The sequence below is a fragment of the Carlito syrichta genome, unplaced genomic scaffold (assembly GCF_000164805.1).
Source record: "Carlito syrichta isolate Samal-C Ts95f unplaced genomic scaffold, Tarsius_syrichta-2.0.1 Scaffold311900, whole genome shotgun sequence".
Classification (NCBI taxonomy): domain Eukaryota; kingdom Metazoa; phylum Chordata; class Mammalia; order Primates; family Tarsiidae; genus Carlito; species Carlito syrichta.
Genome location: NW_007255996.1, coordinates 260,850 through 281,886, shown reverse-complemented (window position 1 = coordinate 281,886; position 21,037 = coordinate 260,850). Strand labels below are relative to the sequence as shown.

General features: G+C 54.7%; 1 protein-coding gene across 4 annotated transcripts in view; it reads left to right on the top strand.

The window, feature by feature from the left end:
* Positions 1-17,151, top strand: part of BANP (BTG3 associated nuclear protein) — a 90,825-nt gene extending 73,674 nt beyond the window's left edge. For all 4 annotated transcript variants that reach the window (XM_008069265.2, XM_008069264.2, XM_008069263.2 and 1 more), the window contains 2 exons: positions 15,703-15,846; positions 16,571-17,151. In XM_008069265.2, coding sequence (XP_008067456.1) covers positions 15,703-15,846; positions 16,571-16,642 — 216 coding nt within the window. In that variant the 3' untranslated portion in view covers positions 16,643-17,151. The remainder of the gene's footprint in view (positions 1-15,702; positions 15,847-16,570) is intronic.
* Positions 17,152-21,037: the final 3,886 nt, after the last annotated feature.

Here is a 21,037-nt window from a genome sequence, read left to right as displayed (position 1 = left end):
CTCACCTCAGCCTCCCAAAGGCGTGGGATTACAGGCTGAGCCACCGAGCCCAGCTGACAAGATACTTTAAAACCCCACAGTGCCCTTGGCAGACCTGTGCTTTCTGGTACTTGCATCTGAGCCCCTGGAGTGCCCATGGAAGTGAGCAAGATAGTCTCCAGGTGTCATGTAGGTGAGTTCCATGGCATGTTCTAGTCCCAAGTTCTCGCCCAGAATGTTCTAGTCCGAAGTCTGCTCGAGCTAGGCCCAGTCCCAAGGAAATCACACTGTAAGTATCCACAGTGGAGAAAACCAGTACTTATACAAGTTGGGTGTGGATGCGTGTCTTTGCTGTTATTTAAACTACTTGAAGCTGGGCTCGGTGGCTCAGCCTGTAATCCCACGCCTTTGGGAGGCTGAGGTGAGCGGATTGCCTGAGCCCACGGGTTGGAGACCCGCCTGGGCAGCGAGACCTCATCTCTACAATAAATCAAATCAGCTGGGTGTGGTAGCGCAGGCCTGTAATTCCGGCTACTGGGAAGGCTGAGGCAGAAGGATTGCCGGAGCCCAGCAGGTCCAGGCTGTAGTGGCCGGGAGCGGCCACTGCACTCCAGTCTGGGAGACAGAATGAGACTCCAACTCAAAAAAATAAATAAATAAACTACTTGGTCGTAGGTTGCAGACATCATAGAACTTTATCATAGGATATGTGAGCGCAGGGACATCTCCCCCAGCCAGGAGCTCAGCTGAGCTGTCCACGGAGCACCTCAGTCTCTTCTGTGTGACAGAGAGGGCCCCAGCGCCTGAAGGCCGAGGTCACAGATCCTTGCAAACCTCTGTGGAAACTTTTTCTTTAGGGATGGAACTGATTGTCGGTGCCAGAATTTCGAATTGGAAGGTTGAGGTACAGAGTAGCCTGCAAGAGGGGTTGTGGCACCTCTCAGGGTCCGTCCCTGTCCCATATGTGCAGACTCCAAGCTCCTTAATGGCAAGACCCGTGTCCTGCGCACCGTTGGCACATGGGAAGCCCGGGTGTCTGTGTCTCCTTGTGCTTGGCCCTGGTGCTCTGTGTGTAGTAGATATGTGGGGAGCCCAGGTCTCCGTGTCTCCCTTGGCCTCAGCCTCGGTGCCTGGTGCATAGTAGACTTGCAGGAAGTGGGGTGATTCTGAGGCTGGCCCCGCTGGGGTGGGGACTGCTGGCCCGTGTTCACACACCACACACCCAGAGGCACCTTTCCCTGTTGAAGCTGCTGGCTGAGGGTTTTCTGTCGGCTCCAGGGTTGTGATCTCAGGGAGATAGCAGTCAATTTGTCTGCAGGAAGGTTCACATGGAGAAATTAAAGATTTCACTTGGTTTATTGACTGCTTGCTTTCTTGGGGGGCAACTTGCCAGATGATAAATTCATTTTTGTAATTATGCATTGTCAAATAATTATTGAACTGTTGAAAGGCTTAAAACTTTTTTTCTACTTCTAAAAATCTAAATTTTAGAAATCCACATTGATAGTTTTTGAGGTGCCTTTTGCATCCCATTTATCTTATTTCTTTGGGACGTTTAAGCCATAAAGCAAAGCTCTAAACATGTACTCTTGTGACTGAGAGTTAGTCAGAAAGCTGCATGCGTTTGGCTCACCAGCAGCTGCTGCTGCTGCCCTCAGATGCCCGTGGGGTGCTGCATCCGGGCCCCCCACAGCCCAGCCAAGGAGATGATGGTGCACTTGCCATTTTCGTTGATACTAAGTTGTTACTAAAGAAAACCCAAACAATGTTGAGAACACTACTGCAGGTGCCACTTGCAACCGAAATTCAACAAGTTGGGTTCCTCATTGTATGGAGGGCATCCTCGGAGAGCTGGGCAGGTAGGGGTGAAGAGGAGGATGTCCTCGGAGAGCTGGCATATAAGAGGTGGGGAGGAGGGTGCCCTTGGAGAGCTGGCATGTAGAGGGTGAGGAGGACGGTGTCCTTGGAGAGCTAGGCAGGTGGAGGTGAGGGAGAGAGTGTCCTCAGAGACCTGGGCAGGTGGTTGGTGAGGAAGAATGTGTCCTCAGAGAACTGGCATGTGAGGGGTGAGGAGGAGGGTGTCCTCGGAGAGCTGGGCAGGTGGAGGTGAGGAGGAGGGTGTCCTCAGAGGGCTGCCTTCAGGAGGGTCATCAGGAGCTGGCACTCACCTGCACTGATTCAGGCAGCTCTTTCTGGAAGTGGTGCTTGCTTTTCTGGTCTCCTCTTCTCTCTTATGGTTCTCCTGCAGAGGTCAGGAGAAATGTCCAGGAACAAGACTGAATGCTGTTTCCCAGATGAGGACAGCAGACAGGTACTTCTCCAGGATTGTTCAGGGAGGTAGAGTCAGGGATAGGTCCAGAAGCCACTCCCGTGATTCCTGAACCCTGGCTCCTGTCCTCCAGAATACCACGGCCACTGCCACCACCAGCACCAACAGCAACAGCTACAGCATCACATCCACCACCACCACCACAAGCATGCCTCCTCCTCCGCCATCCCAGCACCCTCACCATCACTAGCACATCCACCCCACCTGCAACAGCAACACAGCCACTCCTAGTACTGCCACTGCCGTCACCACTTAGGGACTAAGTAATCTTCTGGTTGTCACGAGCTGTGCTCTGATCTGTCTCTACTTAGTGTCCTCTCAGCCTCTGTCTGTGGTAACTGCAGGGACAGTGCTGCCTTTGTGCAGCTCGGGAATGTTTGTGGCAGGCAAGGGCACTGAAGGTGTGAAGATGTGGCAGCGGAGTCAGGCCGAGTGCATGGGCTCTGCTTCCTGCCTGTGCTCTCGCCTCATGTGGTGGCATGGATATGAAGTGTGGGGAGGGCTCAGCATTGCTTCTCGATGAAGCATGTTCCGCCCAGGAGGTTTGGAACACTTGGTATCAGACACTGTTGCCAAGTGGCATGATATCCGCTGAGATGTTCTAACCTGGATCAATACTTTCCTGCACTTGGAGGATCTTCAGTCGCGTGGGAAACCTTGGAGACTTGAGCCTTTGTCACACAGCGAGGCCATGAGTCCTGAGGCACCCAGGACTGCTTCGAGATGCATGCCTTTTGAAACTGGTGGGCTATTTTTACAGTTGTAGCTAGTGTTATCTCAGATGTGCTGGGAAAACCCATGTACGTCCAGAGGTAAACACACGAAATCACTTGAAAACCAGGGTTTCTGCATGCCTGGGTATAGCCGTCTCTAATAGTGAGCGCTTGTGCACACACACGCTTGAAAGCACACATGTGCACACACGGTGCTTGCATGTAAAGCAAAGCAAAGCCCAGTGGCATCAGGTCGAGGTTCTCACAGTGCATTTGTGAGATGGCTTGACCGTACCCAGTGTGGCGGCTCTGGCCTTCTGGAAGCTTCTGGGCCTTTCTCCAGTTGTTGCCATGTGTGTTCCTTTGAGTGATTTGACTAGGAGTAAGTCTCAGTAGCTTCCAGAATCTTCCATGACACGAGGCCTGTAATAAATTCAGCTGGGGAAAAGATTAGATGAGATGGGAGATGGCTAGCCTTTATATGGCAGGTTTTCTGGAGAGGGTGAGGAGGAGGGGATTGTAGGGGGTGAGGGGAAGGGGGCTATGGGGGTGAGGAGGAGAGGGCACATGAGGGATGAGAAGAAGGGGGACGTAAGGGGCGAAGAGGAGGCGTACGAGGGGGTTAAGGGGAAGGGGCACATGGCGGGGGGTAAAGAGGAGAGGACAGGTGGTGGGGGGACTGGATCCGGAGCTAAGACGTGGTCTCTGGCATTTCTGGGAGGGTCAGGTCCCTCTGAAGGGTCTGTCCAGGGAGGGTTGTCTCACCTTGCAACACACACACACTGTGTCACATCACCTCTGGTAACCGTGCTTCCTCTAGTGTGGTACATGCTAAAACACACCCAGAGATCCTAGAGGCTCTCGGGGTTTAGTGAGCTATAATGCCTATGGAGACGCCTTCTCCACCGGAGATGATGGAAATGCCATTTAAGCCATAAGAGGCCAGAGCAGAACAAGTGTGTGCTGACCAGTCCTCAGAACACCCAGAACGTCAGAGCCACCTGTATGTTCCAGCTACCTGCCGCCCCCCCATCCCTGTGGGTCCCTGGGCCCAGGAGGCTGAAGCACTTCCTGCATCTGGTCCTGACTGCAGGGACAGGGTTTGTCCTTTGGGGCCAATGACCCAACACTTGCAGCTCCTTGGTCTGTGTTTTGAGCAGCAAGGAAGGGAGTCTAAGCTCAAGAGTTGATTAACTATTCAGCAAAATAGGTGTGTTATTTTTAGGGCTATTGTTTTTGTCCCTATTGAATTTCGTGGGACACTGTCCCAGTAGTTTCAACATAGAAGAATCTTTCAAGTCAGGCAAGGGCCCAGGAAAAGTTGGACTGAGTGTTTGGCCAGGAAAGACGTTATAACTTTCTCTTTAGAGAGAACTTGGATGAAATTATTACTGAAATTTACATTTTCAGTATTTTAGTTAGTGGGAACAATGGTGTCTTTGAGGGGCTCCCTGCTGGCTGCAGCTGAAGTAGCTTTGCCATAAGCCCAAGGTGCTCCTCGTGGCCAGGCTATGCTTCCCACAACCACAGTGCCCAGTGCCCCGGGGTCCCACAGCATGTTCCAGGTCCTGGCAGTGACCACAGGTAGTGGACCTTATGACTTCAGGACTGTTTTGGGTCAGTTTCATCATTTTCAGATACATGTTTAAAAGGCGAAATACAAGTTTTAAGAATATTAAAAACAAACATTTATATTCCTTACAGTGCCCAGGACGGTGTACAGTACCTTATCAGTACTTTATGGTTATTTTTGAGTGAATGAATACAACAGTAATTTCCCAAATAAGCACTCAGTTAATTGTAGGATGCACACCTTTGGAAACGCTTCTCCATTGTTAAGTTGTTTAAAAATATGGCAGACATTCTCTAATTGTTCAATCATGAAAACATAGAGAGTAGTACTTTTTAAAATCTCTAATTCTGTGAGCTGAAAAACTGCCTCAGAGTAATTATAAAACTTCTTTTAATCAGACATACGTGTTAGAACTTTTTCTATGTAAGGAAGGTTTGGCGATTCTTGGGACTTTCTGACACTTTTCTGTTCCTGTCTTAAAAATGGATGTGCCTTTCTCGTGGGTGGGCCTGCTGTGTCATGGGTGGGGTGACCACACGGCTGGGGGGGTGCAGTCTCGATGGGACAGTGGGGATGCTGTGTCTGAGCCCCACGGAGGGCTGGGCCCAGCGCTCCTGTCTTCAGGTACCTTGGGGCAGGCAGCTGTGAACACAGTGAGGAGGCTCTGCACGAGGGTTCTGTCTGGAGAGCTGTCGGGGTCACTGCGGGTGAGGGGGGCTGTCGGGGTCACTGCGGGTGAGGGAGACCATCATGGGCTGTCAGGGTCACTGCAGGTGAGGGAGGCTGTCAGGGTCACTGTGGGTGAGGGAGGCCGTCATGGGCTGTCGGAGTCACTGCGGGTAAAGGGGACCATTGTGGGATATCAGGTCACTGTGGGTGAGGGGGGCTGTCATGAGCTTGGCCACGACTAAGGGGGCTGTCGTGGCCATTGACCAGAAGCCTTAGCTCTGGGGAGTGTGGTGGGTACAGGTGATCCTCACTCAGGGGGTCTGTGAGACTCTCATGGGTCACAGTCTTCCACCTTTCCACGAATGAAGCCACGGAGGGGAAGCTACCCACTAAGACACCCAAGTCCTGTTTTTTTCAGGCCCGGCTCTTCCCTCATGTAAAACCCAGGTGCGCCGACAGAACAGGAGTTTGACATTGGAAGAACATTCTCAGACCTCCACGTCGGGGTGCTAGGCTCTGGGTGCCACACTCCACATGGAAGCCATCATGCCGCTAGCGAATCTGCCTTTCTGCACGGGAGGGTCGGCAGAGTGTCCAGGGTGTGGGACATGCACGACCCTGTCCCCAGCCTGCTGGCCCCAGGCCATGTGGGTCCTGGCTGGCATGGGCATGAGGAGGTGGAGGGCGTGCAAGGCCGCTCACCCAATGGCGCATTCCACCAGGTAGGAGCCTGGTTGAAGTCACACTCCTGTGCCTTGAGCAGCTGGGTGACAGTCTGTGGAGGAAGCCAGGAGTCAAGTGTCATATGATTCCCCTTGCTCCCCCCTTTGAGAGGGAACCACTGAGTGACTGTTAAATCCATCGTGCATGATGAGGACTTTCATCTAGAGCCTCAGGTCCGGTACCTGCTGAGCATGCAAATGCCAGTGCTCACCGTGTGTTGAAATGACTGGAAAAGAAGTGTGTGCTTGTAACTCACTGGCCTTCAGGAGGCTGGAGGACAGTGAGGACAGAGATCCTTATCTTCCTCAGCAGCAAGCTGTGATCTGTGGGTCTCACACCGTGGGCCGAGGCACGCAGGTGGGGCATCACGTGCCAGCAGCCATGTGCTTGTGGCATTGGCTAAGCTCTGCTCTGGACCTGGAAGGCCTCACATTTAGACACCGGCACAGTCCCAGCAGGACCAGTTCGCTGCTCACATGGTGACCCTCGTGTGGCTCCGGGCACAGGCTCTTCCTGGTTGGGTAATGCCGGGGGTCAGAGCTAGTGCTCAGAGCTGGCTGAGCTCTGTTCCTCTCTGGGAGTGGGAACCTTGGCAAGTGTCAGGTAAAGTCTACCCATCCTCCTGCACATTTCCTCTAAGGATCTGCCTCCCCACATGGACCATGTGTGACGTATCCACGGGGCCTGGGGCAGATGTCATGTCTGCGACCATTGGTATATGATTGTGAGTGTGTGACCCTGGCAGCCTCTGGGCATGACTGGTTGTGTGATGTGCCTGTGTGCAGGCGAGGGGCAGGGGGGAGGGAGATGGCCTGAGGACTCTCATGGGGACAGGTCTTGGTTCTCCCATACAGTCCAGACCACAGCTTTCTGTGTCCTTCCAGAGTCAGAAACAATCAAAAAGCTCATGACATATCCCATTCTGATCTTCATTCTGCTTCTTTGTAACACCCACGTTGTTAGCTGTGCCTGTGACACTCCATGTATATTGGGGACGCTACACACACGTGACCCTGGGGACAGCGCTTCAGGTGGTGAGAGGTGGAGGTTGCCGTGTGGAGACACCATGAGTGTGGAACCCTGTGGCCCATGGCCAGTAACCGTAGCCTGTCACTGGTGGGGCATGCCCTCATGGAAGGTGACAGCTGTGAGCACAGCCCTCGGGGCCTGATCCTCACCAGATTCTAAGGGTACAGGCAACTTGCCAATGGAGAAGGGAGGCTGCTTACCAGTAGGCCTCGGCAAGGAGCAGTTGGAGGGTCTTCTGCGTCTCCTCCGTTGGCACCTGACTGAGCTCCTGACAGTCCAGGACTCACTGGGGGATGCCCCGCAGGGCATGGTTAGTGATGGGCAGGTTCACAGCCAAGGAGCAAGTCTGCAGGAAAGAAACTGAGGGATGACCCTGAGGCAGTTTCTCGTCCTCACCAGAGCCGAGGTCTGAGCACTTTGGCTGATATCCTGGCCCGTTGGGTTTCAGGGAAGTGACTTTTGGAGTTAGTTGAGGCTTTGGGGCCCCTCAGTGCTATCTCTGGTGTCATCCTCCTCCCCTCTGGGAGACCTGCCACAGGCCAGCACCAGGCTCCGGCCCTGCGAAGTGCACGGTGGGACTGTGGAGGGGGTAGGGGCTAACTCAAAGCTCCTCTGTCCCACTTTATTTTTCCTGGCTGTGTGATCTTGGGCAAATAGTCAGCCTCGGGGGCTCCGTTTCCTTGCTGGCAAAAACGAAGCTAATAATAACAAACAAGATGGCCTGCATGCCAGCCTAGCACTCAACTGGCATGATGGGGAGGCCTCCAACAGGCCGACCCCTCTCCCCACCCAGGCCATCGGGTGCTCCCTTGTGAGCTGGCTCCAGCCAGAGAGTCTCTTCTGAGGGTTGAGATGTTATGTGTGTGGGGCTGACTCTTAGGGGTGGCTGTTGGACTCCTCCCAAGGGCACCCCCGACAAGGGATGCTGCGGCCTGGCACTGAGGTCCCCCAGATAGGCCCCAGGCGACCCTGTCCATCGGTCCCAGTGTTGTGACATCCTGTGTTAACTCTATCTGGCATGTTTTCACATCTGGCAAGTGAGGTGCCTAGTGTTCCCACTTGACAGGACACCTGTGTGTTTGGGTCACCCATGGGGTCACAGGGGTATGGACAGCAGAGGTGCTACACCTGCCCTGGGTTGCCCACCTCAAGCCCCACTTGGGGCCTTGGTGCTTCTTGGCTCCTTGGGAATGGAGAGTCCCCCGACTGTATGACAGGCGTGGTGTGTTCCTGCATACCCTGGGATGGGCCACACCTTCTCCTGTTGAGGTCCTTGGGACTGGGCAGGTGGGCGGGGCTGCAGGACACAGGGGCACCAGGGCAGGGAAGAGATTAGATGAGTATCAGGCTGCGTGGCCAGGGCAGCGTTCATGGAGTTGTGGAGGTGGTGCTGGCTGGCATCTCTTGGGCATCCATCCTATAGCTCTGTGTGGACTAGATGGCCAGTGCCATGGTCCCTCTGAATAATCACAGTCTCTGCTGAAAGCATGAAGAACCCGCTGAATTCCAGGGTGTCAGTGGAGATGTGACTTCAGCTTAAAGGCATGCCTGGAAGAGGCGCGTCTGCATGGAATGGCCTTGACAAAGAGGCTTCCTCTCTCTTGTGGCATCGCCCAAGTGCAGCTTCTCATTTGAAGCATGGTGCTAGTGTGAAGGTAGCGCCCGCCTGCTGTGTGGACGTGGTGGTGGAGAGAAGTATGCCTGCCACCTCTCTCCTCAGGCAGCTCTGTCCCTACCCGTCCTGAATGAGTGGCACCTGGGCTCCTGGATGTCTTCCACCTGGAGAAAGTTTGAAGGAGCTCTCTGTGCTGAAGCAAGATGTCTGCAGACACTCTTGCCTCTAGGCCTCAGTGAATCTGATGATGGTTTCTTGCCACCCTCAAAGCCACTTGCCAAGAACAAGCTCAGTGTTAGGACAAGCAGCTGTCCCGTCTAAGCCACCATTTGTTCTCCAGCATGCATGGGGAGCCATGCAGTGCTCTGGCAGACAGGCCAGCACCCCTGGTAAGGCCACGTGATCCATGTAGGGTGAGGGTTTTGTGCCGCCCTCTCCTGTCAATCTCTCTTCCCTCAGTGAGCTCTGGAGGCTGGAAGTCCAGGGGCCATAGCCAATGCCACCTCTTCTGGGGTGGGCCAAGTCACCGATCTGATGCCCTTTGTGATGTCAGGACCCAGGGCCTCTTCAAAGGGGTCTCCTCAGTCAAGTCCAGAGTGTGCGGAAACCAGGTCTTTTTGGACTTTGGAAGAGATGCAGTGTGTCTGAGCCAGTCACTCCCTCCCCTTCTCCTCAATAGTTTGTAGAACTCTAGAAGGGCAGCTCTAGCATGGCTCGTGGCATGCGAGCCTTCCGCAGGCTGGCGCAGGGCTTCCTAACACACATGCCTTCCCAGCCCTCTCCACCCCACCCCAATGCCCAGCACCTGCCTCCCTGGAGAGGCCTCTTGCTCACGAAAGGCTTCTTGAAATTTCTTTCCTTGTGGAATTCTTCCCACCCAGACAGAAGGAGAGCAGTGCTGTCCATCTCCTGCTGCTCTCTCCACCCTAGGAAGGGTCTGGGAAGCCTGGAGTGTCGTGTCGTGCATTGCACATAACTCACGGTGCTCTGCTGGACAGCACCAAGGGCTACTGGCTCCTCAGAGCAGGAGGATACAGATTCTGTCTTTGGGGTATGGCCCTCTCCCCACAGAGGAGCCTAGCTTTGGTGGCCTATGGCCAGGTGAGCCTGAGCAGCTCTGCCTGGGGTTAGGAACTTCCCTGTGAAGCCCAGCTCTGTGCAGCCAGTGTGGACACTTTCTGAGAAGTCGACCTGCCCACTAGACTTGCGCAGGTAGCCCAGGCTGAGCTTTCCCACACGTCCGTGGACACAGTGGGCAGTGCTGCCAGGGGAGGGGACGTGGGGGCACACTTACCCTCTTGACAAACCTGCAGGGCCCCTTCTGTCCACGGAGCAAGGGCGCCTCCCACACATACCTGGGGCCTGCAGGAGCAGCTGAGACCCCCCAGCACGTGCTCGGTGAGATGTCAGAGGGGCTTCCAGGAGAGCCTCATGATCCTGCTGAGCACACGAGAGATGATGTCCCTAGACCACATGTGTGACATGCCTTTGTGGATGACTCTGAGCTCTGACCATCCCAGAAAGCCAGCATAAATGCAGTTCCTCCTGGATGCATGAGGACAGTGCAGTCATAGGTGACCTGGGATGGGCTCCAATTACCAGTGTCAGCTGAATGCTCTGCTGTGATATTGCTCACGGGTGGCCACAGCTGCACTCAGAAAGGGGAGTTGGGCCTGAAAGTTATGTTGGCTGCTTGGTTCCCAGGTCCCTAGTTGACCAGTCAGCCCTGTCGCCATAGCTCCCGCCTCATTGTGGAGCTTCTGGGACATGGCCTCAGCAGGAAAGGCTGTGCCAAGACTGCATGCTCCCTGGAGGGCAAGTGACCTGCTGCTGTTTGCACGGAGTCAATAGAAACCTGCCTGGCAGGGAGGGACCTACTCCCCACGTATGAGGGAAGATCCTTCCTCCTCTGCAGACCAGGCCCATTAGGAGGTTGTTCACGGCAGCCATGTCCTCTCGATGGGACAGTGGAGTATGGCTTGCTATTGCCACAGCCCATTTTCTGTGTTAGCAGTCTTTCGTGATCATCTTTAAGCTGTGTGAGTTGTATAAGACCCAAACTCACGCCAAGTATTCTTCCTGGAACCCACACATCTTGTGGTTGTGCTTGGGGCCTGGGTGGGCTGAACCCAGACAGGCCGCTCCCAGCCCTTCGAGGGAGGGAGTCAGAGAGGGGGTCTGGGGGCTGGAAGCCAGAGCTGCATTTGGAAGACTGGGCCCCAGGGTGCTCTCGGAAAGCAAAGGGCTGGAAGCTTTGGCAGTGAAAGGCAGCTGGCCAGGTGGCTGGGGGGCACGGGGTCATTGCATTCCAGCCGTGGGCCTAGGAGTGGGAGACTGTTTCTGGGCTCTGACCCCAAAACTGTCGGTCCCTGTGGCAGGGCCTTAAGACAGCAATTATCTCACAGTCCCGGAGGCCAGAGCCCAGAGGCTGCAGGGAGGTCCTTCCTGCCTCCCCCAGCAATGCTGAGTTCATGGGCTTATGGCCACACTGCTCCAGGCTCTGCTCTGCCACCACATGGCCTTCTGCATTCAGGCGTTCCTTCTCGGAAGGACACTTGTCATGGTCTAGGCCCATCCACTTCAGTGGGACCACATCACATCTTCTGTCCGCAAAGACCCTTTTCCAAATGAGGCCACATTCACAGGCACCTGAGGGTAGTGGGCTTGGACACGTTGTCTTAGGGGACACGATTGACCCACAGGACTCTCCTACCCCCAGCCTTCTTTGGTGGAACATGAGTGGCTGCCCTGCCCTGGCCCCACGTTCCCACAGAGACTGATGCACACACCCAGGTCTACACTGCAAAGCAAGTGGCTTGTTGGAAGGTGTGGGTTTGGGACTTCTGGTGCTGTGGGGCTTTCCGGTGGGTCATGTACGCAACATACCACGCTATCAGGGCCCTGCCAACCACGCTGTCTCACATAGCATGGGCCGCTCCTCCTACGGTCCCTGTGCTAGATCATGCAACTATGGGCACCTACCTGGATGCACTGAAGTCCAGGTGCATTTGAGATGAGGTGGGGAGACTGCAGTCAGAGCTCGGGCCGTAACCTGGCTTGTGGTGCATGTCCCAGGCTCCTGCATGCCCATCTGGGGGGCAGTCAGCACATGGGGTCCCTTCCCCCCGCAGGGACCTCATTTTACTCACAGGACGTGGACATTTGCCTGCGCTTTGCTCTGCAGATGGCAAGCCCCAGCTAACCCAAGTGCAGGGCTGGGGCTGCAGGGCTCCCGACTTAGGCAGGATGGCGGTTCATGCCCTTGGCACCAGGGGCAATGGTGTGTGGATGTCTTTCAGCCACATGGTGGGAGGGGTGGTCATTGGCATGCACAGAGGCTGGTCTTCTCAAGGCCTGACAAGTTTTTAAGCTGTACAGAGATGGCTGCATTGCCTCCAAACCCAGCCAACCCGACAGGACTGCCAGGTGTCCTCCCCTACCAGGACTTGGGTGGGGGCTGAGCCTATGTAGGCCGGGTGCCCTCCTCCCTGGGGCTTGGGTGGGGGCTGAACTTGTGCAGTCCGCATGCCCCCTTTAAAAGCCATCTTCCCACCCAGTTGGGGGGGCATTGAAGTTCCTGCCCTCCAGGGAAGCCAGACCTGAGAGCTTGCAGACGCTTCTCACTAATCTGAGCTCCAGAGGAGAAGTGGTCACCTCTTCTCAGAAGTCCTTTTGACTCATCACAATGAACACAGCAATAGTTATGCTATGGCTAGGCAGTTTTCCAAATGAAAAGCCAGAGCAGCATTGCAAGAGCCGTGTCGTCTGGGCCGTGCACCCAGTGCCCCAGCACATCCACAGGTTGCTCTTCCAGCAAGGTGGCAACTGTGCTCACATTGGTGCACGTGTGCTCTGGCCCCCAGGTCATGCGGCTCTGGGCAGGTTGGGCTCCCTGCCACGCCTTCCCTCCCTGGGGACATGTGCTCAGCGCTCTGGTGACAGGAGCTGTCATATGCATCACCAAGATAAATCTCCCGTTTTCTTCTGCTTCCCCATCTGCTGCCATTCACTCTTGCCCTCCTGTCTAGAGACCAGAGGCCTATAGTCCCCAAGAAGACATGGGGCCTTGGGCCTGACTGGCTGTTAAACCTTCCACCCGCCCCGCCTGCTGGGAGGACTCTAGACACGTGGTTGCCATTTACTCCCAGGAACGCTGCCCGCTTGGAGGGTGGGGGCCGAGGACCAAGTATCTCCAGATTTCGTCCATGTGTTGTTGTGTTTTAGGTTTTGTTTTGCTTTCTCCCAAATCATGTTTGAGGTCTGTTCAGGCATTGGAACGCACCGCCTAGGATCTAAGTGAACATGGCCATGCGTTGCTACTGCAGGCATTCGGCAACTTTGCGTGGGCCCAGGGCATCTCGCCATCTCTAGCTCTGGCTTGTAAGTGTGGCCCGTGAGCCCTGGAGCAAGTTTGCCATCCTGAAGGGGTTTACTAGAAGGCTGTGCCTGCAGAGAGAGACCTAGGGCCTGCAGGGCATATCCATGCGGACTGTCTGTCCTGCCCTCCTGGCAGAAGACAGCTCCAAGAGGGCCGTCTCTGCATTGGCTGTGGCCTGCTGCTTCTGACCATCCTCAAAGCATTAAAGATGGCATTCACGGAACCGTGCTGCATTCCCTTCAGCAGTTGAGCAGCCACAGAATTAAGACCCACGCTCTGCCTCCTGGCCAGCTAGTGGGGGGGTGTCCAGACAAGCATCTTCCTCTGAGTGCCTGTCTCTCTCTTACCAGGAAGCCGCTCTTTGAATTAGCATCTTGATTTGAAAAGGTCACCTTGGTCAAGTGACTGTGACCTTGGCAAGTTGGATTCAAAACTAAGTGACTGATGCTGGTAAGGGGCCATGGCCTGCCCTTCACCATGCACGGTGAGGAGCAACTTGGATGTGCTGGAGCACAGTGCTCCAGGTTTTGTGTCTCAGAGCATCCTGGGTTGGACTCAGAGCTTCACACCAAAGTACTGACAAGGCCTCGGACTTCTCACATTCATTTTAGGTTCTGTGGCAGCAGGGGGAGGAGAGCGGATGTGTGTTTGGGCAGTGCCAGGCCAGACTCCTCCCAGCTGCCCACCATGCCCGCCATTGTCTTCCTTCTGTCTGAAACAGTGGGCTTTATTCTAGAGATGTGCAGAAGTCTCCTCTCAGTGAAGCTGGAAGGCAGCACACGCCTCTGCCCTGTCCACAGGCATCTCTTGCGATGCTCATGGGCCACCCGGGAAGTCCCACATTGAGTTCAGCCGGGGCTTGCTTCCAGTCGCTGACCTGGGCACCAGGATGCACTCCATTCCAGCTGGACCGCTCTGATCTCCAGAGCCTGTTTGCAGGAGCCTGAAGGTCAGGGCTCCACTCAAGACGAGACGGCAGGAAGAGGAAAAGGAGCTGAGTGGACGTCCCATGCTGTGCCCTTGATGGTTGCATCATAGCTGACTTCCACGGCAGCAGGACCCCACATGGGTCCCAGTGGGCTCTCTGTGGGGACCCTGGCATGGCCTCTGCTGTTCTGCATTTGATATTCGGCCTCCAGGGGTTTCATTCATTGCTCATTCGAGGTCAAGCGCAGGCTAACAGATGACCTCTTGGCCTCCTTCCTGCCCGAGAGGCTGCACCCTGAGGACCTTCGTTGGCACAGTGGGTAGCAGGTCCATCTTCTGGGTACCAACCTCCAGGCATGTCATGTCTTTATTTCTACTGTCTTGCCTGTGCTTTCCTACATAGGTACCCACCGTGGGTGATGTGGACATCAAGGAAGCGGTGTGCGCCAGTGCCTAGTCTCCACCACCATGGCTGCACCCGGTGTCGCTTTGGCCTGCCTGAGACCCTGAGGCCTCTGCTCCTAGAAGGAGCTTCCTACCACTTCTCCCTAAGATTCCCAGTTTTGGTTTATACCGAGCTGTGTAGTTAAAGTGAAACCACGTTGCCAGAAAAATGTAGTTTTGAGGCAGAAATACTAAAATTCTACCCCATAAATCAAGGAGGGAACTAGAAGCCTCTGTTGATGGATTCTTGAAAATCGTAATGAAAACACTGAATCATCTTGTTGTGTTCCGTTTTCTTTCTGAAGATGCCAGACGTCGTCAAAGTTGCTTGCACTTGCATGTGCGCTCGTGCCCAGCCCGTCAGGAGGAAGCCCACGGTCATTGTGGCCCTCCCGCACTCCCACTCCTGGGGGCAGGGGCGGGGACAGGGGCAGTGCCGGGGCAGTGCCGTGTCAGTGCTGGGGGTCAGGTGGTCTCACAGGTGCCGCTGCAGGGCCTGGCATGTGTGGACGTTGGGTTGTGCGCTTGCCTGGAAACTCGTTCTGTAATGTGCATGACGGGCCCTCTCCATGGATGCACACCGGACAGTAGCACATGGAGAGGCGGGTGCAGGTGACAGGTGGGAGGCTGGGCATTGCTCATCTCTCAAGGCTGTCCTCCAGCCTAAGTGGCACAGGAGACAGTGTCTCAAATTTTTTGAAACCCACCTGGGTGAAGTCTGCAAGCGTGCCTGACCCTGGCCGTCTGCAGGTGTGTGGATCGTACTTTGTCTCTGCAGTGCTGTTAGCCACAGGCGGGTCTGTGTCGAGGGGCCTCTGGGACGAGGCTGAGTCACGGGAGCTTGCAGCAGAGACCACTGCTCTTCTGAGATCACTGATGGGTCTTCTGGGTGCACAGAATACAGTCCTGCCTGTGACCTGAGGGGTGCTTCTTCTGCCCTTTTTGGGGACCAAAACCTTGAGTGAGGACCCCAGGGTCGTGTTGGGCGCCCTCAGACAGGCCCGTCCTGCCCGCCTAGCTGTCTTGACACTGGGGCCGCCTGCCTGACTGGGCGGAAAGCAGCCCTGGGCCTGTGGTGCGCAGGTGGGGGGCACTCAGGCTTCTGGACACTGTTGTGCTTTGGGGATCATGAGGACTGCACTGTGACCACACGTGTTTCTGGCCAGGCCTTCACATTAGGGGGTCGGAGATAGGTGGACCTGAGTCCTCAGTGTGGTCCTGGACTGCCTCCCAGTGCTTGTTCAGGAGATGATGTCACATTGGGATCTGGCAGAGGATGTCGGTCGTACCTGCATGGCTGACGGACCCCTTGTGTCTCCACAGGTGCTGCAGGGGGCCCAGCTAATAGCCGTGGCCTCCTCAGACGCTGCTGCGGCAGGAGTGGACGGATCGTCTCTTCAGGGCAGTGACATCCAGGTCCAGTACGTACAGCTCGCACCCGTGAGTGACCACACGGCCGGGGCGCAGGTGAGTGGCAGTCCCCTTACGTGCAGGATGCTCTGTCAGGGTCAGCAGGCCCCCTGGCCACTGATGCTTAGGCAGCTCGGGACTCTGCTCATGGCTTCCCTCGAGCAAAGGGCAAATGACCACGGGAAGTCCAGGAGAGGTCACAGACTGTCATGGAGGACCACATGTGGATAAGCGCCGGGACACGTGTGGGGAGTAACTAATCCTGGCCGGCTCTGGTCGCTTCTTTGCATGTCTGTGGCTCGCTGGAGAGCGCCGACGTCCTTAAAGGAGACTGGCAGCTTTCCCTGGATACTGCCAGGAACATCTGAAAGGGTCTTTCTAGGAAGGCACATAACCCCTGCACTTCCAGGCAATGCTTTGGGTTAGGGACAGGACACTAGTGGCATCCAGGTCACCTCCTGTGAGTCACCAGGTGGGGGATGGGCTGGGCCCAGAATGCCCAAGCAGTCCTGGGCACCAGGTCCCTGACAAGTCCTTTCCTGCATGTGCGGGTGTGAATGTCAGAAGGTAGGCTCCCAGCCCTCGGCCCCTGACCCTGGCGAGTCCCTTCCCTCAGGGCTGGACGTGTGTGTCGGAACGTGGGCTCCCAGCCCTCGGCCTCTTGGCCCTGGCATGTGTTTTCTACCCCATGCCAGGAGGGTGTAGGCTGTTCTGTGCCGCGTGAGGGGCCTGGTCGGGTAGGGTGAAGTTCTTCTCGAAAAGCCTTCTCTCTCTCTCACAGGCCGCCGAGACCCTGCAACCCACCCTGCAGCCAGAGATGCAGCTGGAGCATGGGGCCATTCAGATCCAGTGAGCGGCAGGTGACTGCGCCAGCGCAGTGGGCCCCGCTGGCCTCCGTGGCCCACACACCCAGCCCCAGGCTCCCAGCACGGGTGGCCGTGCGTGTCCTGCTGAAGTGCCGCCGAGAGCCACCTCCTGACCATGGGAAACGTGTCCTGATAAACTAAAGCCATGACCACAGCCACCGTCCCCAGCAGGCCTTTCTCTGAATTGTGCTGTGCGTCTAGTCTGCAGGACCGGGAGGCTGCAGAGAGCGTCACGCGGACGTGGGAGATCGAGAACTCTGATATTTTTCTGTTTAAACAGCTTTTTTAATTTGCTATGGTGTTTATAACAAAAAAGAAAATTGAAAAAAAACCAGGGGGTAGCAGAAGCCTTTGCTGAGTGCCCTGTCCGGCATCGCGAGGACAGGTGAGGCGGAGACAGCTGCGACTTGGGGGCGTTGCGACCTGCTTTTCTAGGGGAGATGCTCTCAGACACTGTAATTATACATTTCTAATGGAATAAATGTATTTATGACCACAGCAGCCTGAGTCTCTTTCCTCCTGAGACAGTTGCCTGAGGGCTCCCACTCCTGGCGCGGGTGTGGGAGGCATGGGGGTAGTGTGGGTTGCTGCATGAGGCCAGTCGGTGTGGCACCAAGGGGCTGTGGCCCCCTTCAGTGCTGCAGGAGCTCGAGGTGAGCCGGGTTTCAGGACTCAGTGGCTGCGTTCCCTTTGTGACCACCTCAGGAATGGGTGTTGGTGGCTGAGGGGACTTGCCCAGCACCGAAGCCACAGCCCCGGGGGCCCTAGGGAAGGGGCTTGTCCAGAGGGGCTTGCTTGTCTTCAAAATTATTTTTTAAAAGGCAAAGGAAATAGCTGCAGATAGACCTTCCGGAGGCGGCCTGAATTCCATGGGGCCAGCAGCGCAGGGCAGGGGCCTGCCTCTGCCCTCGCCTTGTGGACTATACTCGGGGCCTGGGAAGCGACCGCTGTGGGATTGCGTCTACCAACCTAGGATGTGGCTGTTCCCTGCATGTTCTGGGAAGAGTTCCCAGTCACATCGGCCCAGCTCTGCCCCGTCTACCCCGAGGTCCTGGCCTGGTGATGCGGAGGTGAAGGCAGGGTGACCATTCCCATGGGGGACAGCATGCGTGGGTCCTGGTGGGAGGCCAGCCACCCCAAAGATCGGCTTGCACAGAGCCGGGTGGCAGCCTCCAGGAATCACCTGAGCAAGGCCGTTCTTCAGAATAGAGAGTCTGGTCAGCATGTCTAAATCAGACTCCCAGAAAGAGGGACTTGAGAGAACAGAGGAAAGACCATGTTTACAGGATCCAGGAAGCAGAGCCGGTCCCAAGCAGGAGAGAGAAATGTCACTGCATGCCTAGCACGCACAGCATTAAAGATCAAGGCAGCCGAGAGGGAGGACAGACCCCACACGGGGAGGAAGGCGGTGTATGACCGCACCTGGCACAGCGCCAGGGCTGCCAGGTGGCTCAGTTGGGAATGATGGCCACAAGCTACCCGCAGACCCGGCGGTCCCACTCCAGGTCTACCCAAAAGTGTTGAAAACATGGGCTCATGCAGGCGTGCGCGTGAACATTCACAGTGGCACAGTTCACAGTGACCAAAAGGTGGAGGCAACCTGTTATCTGTCAAGCTGAGGACCAGGTAAAACACGGTCAGTCCATGGAGCAGAGATGGTCCGGACACAAAATGGAAGACGTGCCAACACTGCACCGCCGCTGTGCCACAGGCAGGACGCCACCTGCAAGAAGTGTCTAGAAGAGACACATCTGTAGAGACAAAAGGGAGCTCAGGGTGATGCAGATGTTCTGGAATTCGGTGGAGGTGATGTTTGTGCAACTTGGTAAATACACTGAAACCCACTGAATTACCTAACAGGGTGAATTTTTTTGGTATACGAGGGGGGACCCCAAAAACTCAAAATTATCTTCTGGAGAGCGGGCCCCTTGGAGTCCAGGCTTCCCCCCTAAGTGAGTGTTCTAGGAACCCATCAGCATCCATGTGCCAGCTAGCTTTGTTGTGGGAGGCTTCGGTGAATTTTTTTTTTGAGATTCTTGGAACATGTTTGCCCATTTCATGATGGGTGATATACAAGCGCACCTGCCCACACCACGCTGAGTGTTCAGCTGGTTTTGGTCAAAAACCGGCATGACACATCTCCCCCCCACTTCACTCCATCTTTCCCCGAGCAGTTTTTCTTTTGTTTCCCTGAAGAAAAAAGTCCTCAGAGGCAAACATTTTGCCAGTGTGGAAGAGGTGAAACAAAAACAGTCAAATCAAAAAGCATCAAAATGATTGAGCTCAAAAACGGGTTTAAGCCACGGACAAAGCATCTCAATGGTTGTATTGCATCAAATGGAGAGGACTTTGAAAGTGACCAGAGTTAAACATGTGAGAGTAAATTCCAGGTTTTTTCGGTCCCCTTTGTATAAATTATTAAAAATGGATGAGTGACCCTTGAAAAAGCCTTTACAAACGCAAATTGAGGCTGCCCCTGGCGGATGACACCTCTGTTCAAGGAGATTCTCGGGAACTTTCAAGAGCAGGTATATGAACCCAGAAGGAGCCTATTAGAGCAAGAAGGAACAAATAGCAGAATAAGCATAGATACGTTGTTTCATTGGAAAATTTAAAAGAAATATTGGAAAACATTACTATGTAGCAAGACAGGTGAGAAGGGAGGTGAATTGTTTTGAAGCTGGTTTATTGCCCTGGAGAGAGAGGCTCAGGGTACAACATTAAGACTTTGAGCTCCACAACCATGCCAAGCGCTTAAGAAACCCAGAAGCGTCTAGAGAGGCTTGAGCCCGCCTACCAGATCCACACGTGAGAATGCCCATCCTCCACCTCAGGATGTTCAACATTGGCAGTGTGCCCGACCATAGAGCCAGCCTCACAGACAACCAGGGCTGGGGTCGTGCCCGTGTGTTCTACAACCAGATGGGGTTAAGGTGAAGATAAATGAGAAAACAGGGAAGATCCCTGAATGTTTGGAAACTGAGTCATACACTTAACACATTCGTGACCAGCAGGTGTTTCGTTTTCCTGGTACTGAGAGTGGGTGAAAATAAGGTCTGAGGCTGGTTGCCACAAACTTCTGTCGTTAAACACAAGTGAAATGGTCTTTTCTAACTTGTCCCCTTTTCACGATGCAGCCGAAAGTTGCGGACATAGCCAGGATTTGCCACTCTGACGAGCAGTCCATACTTTGTATTTTTATTAGGGTTATAAACCAAATGTATATTATTCAGAAACAGAATTTGCAAAGACAAAATTTCACATCAGCGATTGTGAATAAGTGAATAGGTCAAAGAAGTCCCATAGGTCAAATGAGAAATAAAAGCGGACACGTGAATATCCTTTTTTTTTTTTCTTGCATCAGGGTCTCACTCTGTCACCCAGGCGGGAATACAGTGACATGATCATGGCTCACCACAGCCTTGACCTCCTAGACTCAAACAATCCTTCCACCTCAGCCTCTTGAGTAGCTGGGACTTACAAGTGCATACCACCATGCATGGCTAATTTTTGTTTTGTTTTTCATAGAGATGGGATCTCACTGTGTTGCCCAGGCTGGTCTTAAACTTCCGGGCTCAAGCAATCCTCCTGCCTTGGCCTCCCAAAGTGTTGGGATTACAGGCACGAGCCACCACACTCAGATGGAATTTTTAATTGAATGACATAGATGACAAATTGTATCAAAACTTGTGAAATACATCAAAAATTGGGCTTAGAGAAAAATATAAAATGACAAGTGGAAATTACAGAAGTGAGGGGGGAAATGCAGAGTAGATACAGTCGGCAAACCCCAAGCCGACTCTTTGGAAAGACGAACGCGGCTGGTGAACCCCTGGTCGAACGAGCCGAGAGAGAGCAGGCGCTCGCGGCCAGTTCAGACTCGTGCCAGCCCCGGACACGGGAACCTGCGGCTGTTCCGAAAACCTCAGTCCATCCGGAAAGTTGGGCGAGACGGGTGAGTGACTAGCAAGACGCCACGGCCGAGACGGTGACACGAAGAAGCAGAGCCTCCTAACGCTCCCATCTCATGAAATGTTATCTGCGTCTCGTCACAAGGGAGACTCCGGGCCCAAGTGTTTCCAAACGTTTAGGAAAGAACGGCAGTGTTTATGAACCTTCCCGGGGAAGGACAATGACAGAAAAGGGGAGGGGAGGAAAGGGAGAGAGAGAAGGAGCGGGAGGGGAGAGAAGGAGGAAGAGAGCGGGGGAGACGCTCATCCTTATAGCCTGTCCCTGACGCAGATCCAGAATCTAGAAAGAATCCCGTGAGGTCATGAGAAAGACGGCCGGCTTCACTGTCAAGACGGACCAAGTGGGGGGGCGGTGCCGGCTAGGAAGCCAGACACTAGGGCCTTGGGATCATTCCCAGAAGCCAGTGTCTA